At 36.9% G+C, this 10,991-nt stretch overlaps 1 protein-coding gene across 2 annotated transcripts in view; it reads right to left on the reverse strand.

The window, feature by feature from the left end:
* Positions 1-969: 969 nt before the first annotated feature.
* The window catches only part of HDAC9 (histone deacetylase 9), a 717,483-nt gene continuing 707,461 nt past the window's right edge, over positions 970-10,991 (reverse strand). For both annotated transcript variants that reach the window (XM_006832232.1, XM_006832231.1), the window contains one exon: positions 970-1,587. In XM_006832232.1, coding sequence (XP_006832295.1) covers positions 1,548-1,587 — 40 coding nt within the window. In that variant the 3' untranslated portion in view covers positions 970-1,547. The remainder of the gene's footprint in view (positions 1,588-10,991) is intronic.

Raw genomic sequence — 10,991 nt, forward strand, 5'->3', positions numbered from 1 at the left:
CTTTCATATCATAGCTTTCCCTAAAACCTTGTTTTAATTAAGGTTTCTTTCAGCTTTCTGAATAAAAGCATGACAATCTTCACTTATGGCTTTAATATATCCTTTGAGTTAGGAAAACATATAAAAAGAAACATCAACTCTTTCAAAAGCATTGTCAGATATTAAATAATGCAAGACATTCTACTTTAAAGTCGTTAAGCTTGAGTTCTACATTGAGAGAGAATTTAGGGAAATAGAGGGATACCCAACTTATATTTAGAAAGTTCCTTTTAATTTCTGAAAAGAAATTTCCTTTATTTTTAACCTTTGACACTAGGACAACATGCGTAAAGATTTGTTGTTGCTGCTGTTTTCACACGAAGGCACAACTCTAGGTTCACTGAGTTCAACGTGACTTCCAATAGGCGATGCCATCACTAACACATTGCAAAGATTTAGTAAATTCAGGGCATCACTTAAACCGTATTCATCTCAATAGTTTCACAGCAAAAAGAAGACAATTGGGTAAAGCAACTCTGTTAACCTGGAAAGTAAACAAAATTAACTAAATATTTAAAGTCATGAGAAATGGGAGATTATGGGTAATCTTGAGCTTCACTAGAGGGAGGGAGAATGGAAGGTAAGAAGAAAAGAAACAGTGAAGAACAGAAAATGAAAAGAGAGAGATAAATTTGCAACAAATTAAGACCATCTTTGAAAAGTTATGCACTAAAAATCCCATGGAACACATGCTTAAAACTACTGTTATCAGGACAAGGGATGCATGTGGGGGAGGGAGACATCACACTCAAATACAATTGCAAACCGCCCATGTGTGAGAACACAGAGGGGGAATGTCAAGAAAACAGAAGAATTTTTCTTAAAAATTGTGACATAAAATATTGCACCATTATATACAGTGTGTGAGGTTCCTTTGGCATTTGAACTTTGAGCTACAATGTGGTTTTCTTCACTAAAAAAAAAAAAAAAAAAAAAGCCTCATCTCACTTGCTCCATCTTGAACTATCCAGAGTTGAACAGTATGTTAAAACAAAAGATCAAAAGAGGAAAAAAGTAATCTGTATGGAATCGCTAACCATTCATAGCTGAAAGCAAATCCTGTAAACAATTTAAGACTGGTTTTTTAAAATTATCCAATAAAATACTGATCGTCATAAATGTGTATTTATCAGGTTTTGCCCCAAATTTTGCAGGCTGTCATAGCTTCTGTAATTAACAGTATCTAATGCTGCACTGGATCCTTCTAGTTCATGCTTTGGGCCCGTGAGTGGATCAACCAGCATATTAAAGCATGCTGGAAGCAGTTTCTTCCCATCGTGGTTTACTGTAACTTTAGAATCACAGCGGTTACGTCTTAAGGAATCTTTAATGCCCTTTCAAGTCTATCCAAAGAACAAGTGAAGCTGCTGTTCAGAATTTTGTGCCCAGTGTTTATGTTCCATCGAATCTGTGCCACCCAGGTAGCAGACAAGACATGTCTGAGGATGCTGGGGTAGGGGATACACAATGATGTCACACACAGGAAATATCAGGGGGGGCTTGGCACTTCACAAAGTTGGCTCTTCTTCCATAGGCTCACCAGCAGTTCTGTAAAAATAAACAAGCAATCAGAATACGGCATAAGAGTACATAATGACATTGTAGATTTTCATGCATAATCAAAGCTGATTTTTCAGCTCTCTCTGATGTTTATTTGTGTTATTCAGTTATCCATAAATAGAGTTTCTTTCCTAGGAAGTATAAACAAATGTCAAGTGGAAAAACATTTTAGATCCAAGCAATCATTGGAAATGTCCCTGTTTATATTAAAACATGTCAGAATATTTTAAAACTCTAGATTCAGAAATGTACATGTTTTGTGTCTAGTACGGTTCAATAATTTATTGAAAAAAATAACTACAATACTTTATTTTAGGAGCGATTTCCTATGAAACCAGTTTCCAATGAGAGCAAAAAACCCAGTTTAGCTTCTGGAAGGAACTCACTAGGGCTCTGGTTTTTGCTTCTGTTCTTTCATAACAAGATTGGCTGCCTGCCGGAGGCATTTCAAATCAAATTCTGAATTTGATTAGCAAATCGCTGCTACAGACCCAACATTTTTACAAGAAATGCACTATAATAGTATGTAAATACTTTTTCTTCGTCATCATCTGTGAGGTGTTCTGCTGGGGCAAAACCAAAACTAATTGCTCAGAAATGTATCCTTGAGACTTAATGTTAATTTAGTAACACTTTGAGGGCGTTTTAAAGCAAACTTTTGGAATCATTTTCAATTTAGTCAAAAGGACCAAAATGCAGCAGGAATACAAAGACATAAAGTATTTGGATTATCATGGGAAGAACAGTAAGAATTGAGATGCTGGGGAAACTGAATTTGAGACTGGGCTCTGCTGTTTGCTCGTGTCAGAACTGGGAACATCGACACTTCTGTGAAACACTGATTTCAGGTGTCAAGCTTTGAGAAAAAATATGTTTCTAGCAGAAAGAATGAAGTTTTTTAAAAAAAGAAAAATGAAAAAAAATGTGTTTCTTGCAGAAAGAATGAAGGTTAAAAAAAATTAGACAAAATTGATTTGTAAACTATCATTACGACTCATGAGTTATTTAATACTTATCCCTTGGTCATCAAACATACACATACCAACGTATTGAGTGGCATACAAGTACAGAGCTATGCCCATTCTACTAGAAGAAGACAGTAACATTTGGATGTTGGTTGTGTCTGGGTAGTGAAATCATGGTGGTGGTTATGTGCCGTGGAGTCAGTTCCAACTCATGGTGACCCTGTACAGGGTTTCCTAGGCAGTAAATCTTTACGGGTGCAGAAAGCCTCATCTTTCTCCCACATAACAGCTGGTAGTTTTGAACTGCTGACCTTGTGGCTAGCAGCCCAATTTGTAATCACTATGCTACGAGAGAGCTCCGTTTTATTTTTCCACTGTATTGTTTATCTATATACCAGTGCTTTAAAATGAATTTTTCATATTAGAAACAAAATGCTATGTTTATGAAGATAAATGAACTGTTTGACCATGTTATTTTACAGATTTATAGGGGAAGAAAGTCAAGATTTCCATAACCAACAAGGTCAACAGTTCCACCAGCCGCACCTCAGACACCCTATATATACAGACAGGATCACTATGCATCAGAACTGACTCGACAGCACTTAACAACAACTGAAACAATAAAAACAGGAGTTGCTATTTCAGATTTGCATTTTTATAATAACTATGTAATATTGAAAGATTCTACCCATTTAATGGTAGTAAAAAGAGACTTTAGTACATCTTTTAAAAATTAAAGAATAAAAATCAATAGATATTTATTACTTGTTGTTATTAAGTGCTGTCTAGTCAGTTCTGACTCATAGCAAGGCTGTATAGGGTTTCCAATGAGTAGTTGATGGGTTTGAACCACTGACCTTGCAGCTAGCAGTCTAGTGCTTACCCTACAGTATCACACCAAGATATTACATTGTGTTACCCAAAACAGAAAAATTTCTAAAGAGTCCACATGGAAGAAAAAAAAAAAAAAATCACATCTTAGAAAGTCATGGCTTGTCCAATAGTGTTCATGACAAGGAATTTTGAGAAAGTGTTTAGAGTTTGTGTATAAGATAAATTTATTTTAAATGAATCATAATGTATTTAATCTTTTTAAATTAGGGGAAATATTAAGGTTTATAAACTAATTTTGTTTGAATCTGAAAATATGTAGACAATACACTTAAAAAAATTCTCAAACTGAGCATGTTCATGGAGACTAAATTTCCTGTTTGTAACCCAAAGCCACATTGGATGCCTCACCCCACCCCATATGCAAGATTCAGTATGGCAGAATGCCTGACATAGTGGTGTGTGGAAAATGTTCAAGGTGTCACAGATGGAAGAAGCCTCCCTTCGGAGGATTTGTGCCTTCTCCAGATGCATATGTGGCCATTCTAGGCTTGGAAGCTGAACAGGGTGTCTGCACCACAACCCATTCATTGACAAAAACGAGCTCTTCTGTTCAAACATGGGAACTTGCAGGTAGAACATAGTTCCCCAACAGATGCTTCCGTTCCCTTTTCCCCTTTCAAAATCATTGCATACTAGCCTACAGGGTGCTTAAGGAGACTGTCCATTTACCACTCTTCACCTTCTATTGCATCAAATTCACATACACATAATTAACACTGTGTCTTTTCAGCATGAAAATAGTGTTAGTAGCACAGCCACTTGAAAAGTATCCTGGATTTGGAGGTAGTTGTCCTGTGTTCTAGTCTCAACTCTACTACTTTTTAAAACTTCACTAAGAAAAAGGCAATGTCTTTAGAGTCTCAATTTTTCTCTTTTAAATTGGAATAATAATCCCTGACCTGCCCCTGAGGGTTGTGAGAATCAAAAGAGTTAACGTAAGAGAATATACTTTATAAACCTCAGTTAAATAATTAGAGAATAACTGTATAGCTGCAGTGAACTTCCTAGTACAAGTACACTAATGACCCTAAATGAGAAACTCTTTAGTATCCATTCCCAATAGAGGATGTTGGGTCATATGTTTTGTGTGTACTAAATGGTTCTAGGTTGCTTTCCAATATCCTGCTCTATGTTAACTCTCTTACAGCTGTGAGGGCTTCTGTAGCCCCACATCTCGACCAATGCTGGCATTACCTAGCTTACTGATTCTTTTTTATTGATTCAGCAATTGTTGAATCCTACAATATATTGAGGCTCTGTTTTAATAGTAATAAATACCACTGTCATCAAGGCAATTTTGACTCATAGTGACCTTATAAAAGAAGAATAAAACTGTTCCATAGGACTTCCAAGACTGTAAATCTTTACAGAAGTAGAATGCTGCATTGTTCACCCTCAGGGCAACTCCTACTTGCAGGTATCTCATATGCCATATGAATCTTGTATCGTAAATGAAAGTTCATCATCTAATAGGTATAAAATGACAGTAAAAAAATATGTTGTTGTTTGGATTTGCATTTCTCTGATAAATAATAGGTGTGAGCTTGACAAGTCTTTAAATACTTGTCTTTCAATAAACCATGTAACTCACTGAGACACTTATGATATACTCAGTTTTAAGATATATATTTTGCCATTGTTGTGTGCCATCCAATTGGTTCTGACTCATAGTGATTCTATGTACAAAGGAACAACACACTGCCTAGTCCTGCACTATCCTCACAATTGTTGTTTCATTTGAGCCTATTGCTGTTGCCACTGTGCCAATCCATCTTATTGGATGACCCTCAACTTTACCAAACATAATGTCCTTCTCCATGGACTGGTCCCTCCTGATAATATGTCCAAAGTATGAGAGATGAAGTGCTGCCATTCTGGTTTCTAAGGAGCATTTTGGCTGTATTTCTTCAAACACAGATATTTTTTGTTCTTCTGACAGTCCATGGTACATTTAATATTCTTTTCCAACACTATTTAATCAAATACATCAATTCTTCTGTGGTCTTCCTTATTCATTATCCCACTTTCACATGCATATAAGATGAATGGAAATATCTTGGCTTGGGTCAAATGCACCTTAGTCCTCAACCTAATATTTTGCTCTTGAGCAACTTAAAGACGGCTTCTGCATCAGATTTGCATAATGCATTATGTCAGTCATTTGATTGCTTGACTGCTGCTTCCATGAGTATTGATTTTGGATCCAAGCAAAATGAAGTCTTTGACAACTTCAAACTTTTCTTCACTTATCATGATAGTATTTATTGGCCTACTTGTGAAGAGTTTTGTTTTGTTTACATTGAGGTACAATCCATACTGGAGGTTGCAGTTGTTTGTTTGTTTTTATAATCTTCACTAGTAAGTACTTTAAATCCTCTTTGCTTCTAGCAAGCTAGGTTCTATCATGCATACTGCAGATTATTAATGAATCTTCCTCCAATCCCAATCCCAATTTCTTCTTCATATAATCCAGTGTCTCCAATTGTTTGCTCAGCATAGAGATTGAATTAGTATGGTGGAAAGAAATAACCCTGGCATAAAACTTTCCTGATTTTAAATTATTTCTATATCCTTATTCTGTTTGATCGACTTCCTCTTGGTTCTTGTACAGGTTCCTCATGAGCACAATTAAGTGTTTTGGAATGCCTATTCTTTGCAATGTTATCCATACCTTGTAATGATCCACAAATGTAAAAGCCTTTGCATGGTCTATAAAGCTCTGATATTCTCTGTGTTCAGTCAAGATCCATCTGATATCAACAATGACTTCCCTCATTCCATGTCCTCTTCTAAACCTGGCTTGAATTTCTGGCAGTTCTTTGTCGATGTAATGGTGCAACCATTTTTTAATTCTCTTCAGCAAAATTTTACTTGCATGTGATATAAATGATATTGCTAGATGATTTCCACATTTCATTGAGTTATCTCTCTTTGGAATGGGCACAAATATGTGTTGGGATCAACTAAACTGAAGGTCTCAGCCTTGGGGGCAGTTTAACTGAAGGATTGCAACTAAACAGTTGTGGTCCAGAAAATCGGGCTGCTCCCAGGTCAGGCTGCCCCCTGAGGAAGTTGCAAAGCCTGCCTCAGGGAACAAGGGATTTGCAAAGTCTTTCCTTGTATGCAGCCATGGTCTTCAGTTTAGTCTGCGTAAACATCTAGCTGCCCTACCTCTGTTTCCCTAGCAACTACATTCTTCTGATAAAGTCCCACTTACTGCATGCATCAAAAATACCTGATGTTTTTGCACTCTTTTCCCTGCCACCAGCACTTCCTTTGATATATAATAACTGTACTGAATCTAGGTCTGAGTCACAGGATCTCCATCAGAGTGCTGTGTCCCACCTGGTTCTAACTTTACTATTTTCATTTTGTGTCTTTCTTTTTTTCTAATCTTCTGTTGCCCCTACTCAGGTTTAATCTCTCCATGAGGGTCACCGAGTACAGTCACTTGTCAGATGAGAGAAATATGCAATAGGTTTACCAAGTAGCTGGCTTCCAAATTTTTAGGCATAGATGAGTAAGATCCTCCAGTGCTGTGTGAGTTTGTTCAAAGATTTCAGTTTGTGTTCTATCAATTCCGAGAGCCTTGTTTTTTGCCCATATCTTCATTGCAGCTTGGACCTCTTCTTTCAGTACTATTGGTTCTTTATCATATGATACCTCTATTAATGGTTGAACAGCAACCATTTCTTTGGGGTACTATGACCTTACATATACCTTTCTATGCTTTCTGCATCATTCAATATTTTGCCCATGGACTCTCTCAATATTGTAAGTCAAGGCTTAACATTTTCTTCAATTGTATTAACTTGCAAAAGCTGAGCATATTCTTCCATTTTGATTTTATTACTTTAGGTCTTTGTACATTTATTATAATGATTAACTCTGTCTTCTCAAGCTGTCCTTTGAAATTTTCTGTTCAGCTCTTTTACTTCCTCACTTCTTCCATTTTCTTTAGCATTTCTATGCTGATATATATATATGCATTTGAATTCTGGTGTTGGAGAAGAATATTGAAAATACCATGGACTACCAGTAGAACAAACAAATATGTTTTGGAAGAAGTACACACAGAATGTACCATAGAAGTAAGGATGGACGGACTCCTTCTCTTATTCTTTGGACATGTTGTTAAAAGGGGAAAGTCCCTGGATAAGAACATTATGGTTGGTATCTTGAAGAGTCAACAAAAAAGTGGAAGAACTCCAACAAGATAGGTTGACACAGTGGCAGCAACAATGGACTCAAGCATAGCAAGAATGGTGAAGATGCTGCAAGATCCAACAGCGTTTCATTCTGTTGTGCATAGGGTCTCTGTGAGCCAGAATGAACTCACCACCACTTACCAATAACAAATAGAGAAATTAAAATGTATTTTAATTTATAATGTGAAGAGCTTAATATGTGCACGAGTATTACTATTTTTCTACTCGTGTAACTGTTCTTGTTAAGTGCTGTTGAGTCAGTTCCAACACATAGATACCCTCTATAGCTAGCAGTCCAGTGCTTATACTACAGTGCCACACCGGGACTTCAAGACTCACAAGATAACCTCATGTTTTTAAAATCTTTTTCAGTTTGCTCATGTCTACAATTTTAGGTCTGCCTAACTATGGATTCATTTTTCTTTTCCTTGTCTGTATTCTTTGTTTCCTTTCTATTTTGTTAAAGACAATACTGAATGTTGAAGCTACTTGATTACTCTATTTCTTATATGTTGAGCAGCATCTTCTAAATATATTTCTATTTGAAGTTTAACATTTCTTCTAAAATATGTTTAATGTGAGATATCTCAGGTCTTATGCATTTTGTATTTTTTAAGTTGTAGCATCAAGACTTCTGGCAAGATGGTGGACAACGTAGGTACACTACACATACCCTCTACAAAAAAGATGCGAGAGACCAAATGAAACAAACAGATGAAAATCCTACAGCCCTGAACTGCAGAGGAAAGGTAAGAGAAGCGGATTGAGTGCTTGCTGGGAAGACAAGCTGAGCGGTGAAAGGCTGGCCAGATGTGGCTTGACCATTTTGTGAGCAACTTTGGCAACAAAAGGAGGTCTGGCAGAGAAGATTCTCACAGGTTACAGGAAAGGTACAATTCCTTCTTTTTCCCCATGCTCCCTGGTGATCAGAGGTGTGGCCATCTCCCACTCTCATCCAACTCCCCAGCACAGACACTGTTTTCCAAGAGTTTGGAATCATATGATTCTGAGTCATGCTAGTGTGAGGTGGGGCCAGCTGTGCTGCTTTGGTGCTCTGCTTTGGAGCCTGGATTCAGGTGGCATCAACTCTAGACCTAAAGAACCCACAGAGCCACCAGACCAGCATTTAACCAGTCACCTTGTCTCCAGCTATTCTGGGGTCCTAACAGACACTGAGTCCTGGTGTGGCACTGTGGGTTAATGCACTAGACTGCAAAGCTATTTGAACTGCAAGGTCAGCAGTTCAAGCTCACCAGCTGCTCCTTGGAAACCCTATACAGGGTCGCTGTGGGTCAGAACTGACTCGACAGCACTTAACAACAACAACAGACACTGAAAATAGCTCCAACAAGGGACTCCATGAGCTACTTCTGATTTCAGTGTCCTGAACATAGATAAAACCAAGGCCAATAGGAACTCAATCTAGGGCTGGGAACTATGCTGCCACATCCCTCTCACACTCACCTCATGAAATCCTTGACTTTCAGGAGCCCCAGAGTTTTCTCCTCTCTGGGTCCAACAGTTGCACTATGTTTTTGTTTTGATTTTTTTTCCTTTTGTTGTTTCATTGTTTTTGTTTGTTTATTCTTTCTCCACATCTTCCCATTCCCTTGAATTTTATCCTTTCTATCTCCGGTTTTCTTTTGTCTTCAGTTTCTCATTTCCTCTCTTCTTTTCCCCTCCCTTTTGATCTTTCTTTACTACTGTATACTCTCTCTTTTCATTTTTCCTCTGCATAGTTTTTCTAAGTATTTTTTATTTTTCAATTTCATATTTTTATTTCCTCTATTTTTCACTATTTGTCCATTTTCTTGTTCCTGTTTTCTCTTTTTATTTATTCTTAACTGGTTTCAAAATTTCTTCCTTTTATTTTCTCTCTCATTTTTCTCCTCTACAACTCCATTTCCCTTTCTCCCCTTTGTCTTTATAGCTATTACATTCTTGTTTTCTGACTGCTGCCTGTTTTACTTTTTTTTTTTTTTTTAAATTATTTTCACTTTTATTTGTTGGTTCCTTGTTTGTTTATTGTGTTTTTTTGTTTTTGTTTTTGTTTTTTTTTGTGTGTGTGTGTGTGTGTGGCAGGGGCTTTCTCTTCCCCACCCAACAGGAGATAGCAACTGTGCCCATACAACCCAGCCACAATTGCACCTTCTGCAGATCCACCCACTGGGCAAAAGCTGATATCAGCTCCTATGCCACATGATTAACTATAGATAACAGCCAATAACAGTCAAACCCACATACACTGAGGTGCATGAAAGGTGAATGAGAATGCTGTACATGATCGAACTCTCTAACTACACCCAAGAACACATCAGCACACAATCATCAATTAAATACAAATACAACCACTCCACAATACCCAGGAAACAACAAAAAATTTTAGCTGATCAATTTCTTCTTTTGTTATGGGTCTGTTCAGGTTTTCTACTTCACTGCGTAAATTTAAGTAGATCATGTTTTCCTAAAAATGTATCCATCTCTTCTAAGTTTTCAAATTTGTTGGAGTAAAACTTTTCATACTATTCTGTTATGGTCCATTTGATTTCCTTTGTTTCAGTTGTGATATCGTCCATGTGGTTTCTAATGCATGTTATTTGTGTCTTCCCCCTCTTTTCTTTTGTTAGGTTTGCCAATGAACTGTCAATTTTGTTAATCCTTTCAAAGAGCCAACTTCTTCCCCTGTTGATTCTTTCTATAGGTTTTCTGTTTTCTATCTCATTTATTTCTGCTCTAATCTTTATTAGTTCTTTTCTTTTGGTGGCTGTAGGTTCCCTCTGTTGGTCTGTTTCTAATTGTTGTAGATGCTGTGTTGATGTGTTAATTTTGGTTCTTTCTTCTTTTTGGATGTGTACATTTATTACAATAAATTGTCCTCTCAGCACTGCTTTCACCGTGTCCCAAAGATTTTGCTATGTGGTGTTTTCATTCTCATTTGGAAGTTTGTGAGTTCACGTTTAATTTCTTCTTTTACCCAGTCGCTTTTCAGCAGGGTGTTATTCAGTTTCCATGTATTTGACTTTATTTCCTTGGCCTTCCTATTGTTGATTTCTAATTTGATGGCATTGTGGTCTGAGAAGATGCTTTGTAGTATTTTAATATTTGTAAAGTTATGGTGGTTTTTTTGTGGCCTAACACATGGTTTATTCTGGGAAATGTTCCATGTGCACTTGAAAAGAATGTGTACTGTGGTGTTCTTGGGTTGAATACTCTGTACACATCTATGAGGTCCAGTTGACTGATTGTGTTGTTTAGTTCTTCTGTGTCTTTGTCAAGTTTCTTTCTGGTTGTTCTATCCATTTTTGAAAGTAGTGTATTATTT

This window comes from Chrysochloris asiatica, unplaced genomic scaffold, assembly GCF_000296735.1.
Source record: "Chrysochloris asiatica unplaced genomic scaffold, ChrAsi1.0 scaffold00006, whole genome shotgun sequence".
Taxonomy (NCBI): domain Eukaryota; kingdom Metazoa; phylum Chordata; class Mammalia; order Afrosoricida; family Chrysochloridae; genus Chrysochloris; species Chrysochloris asiatica.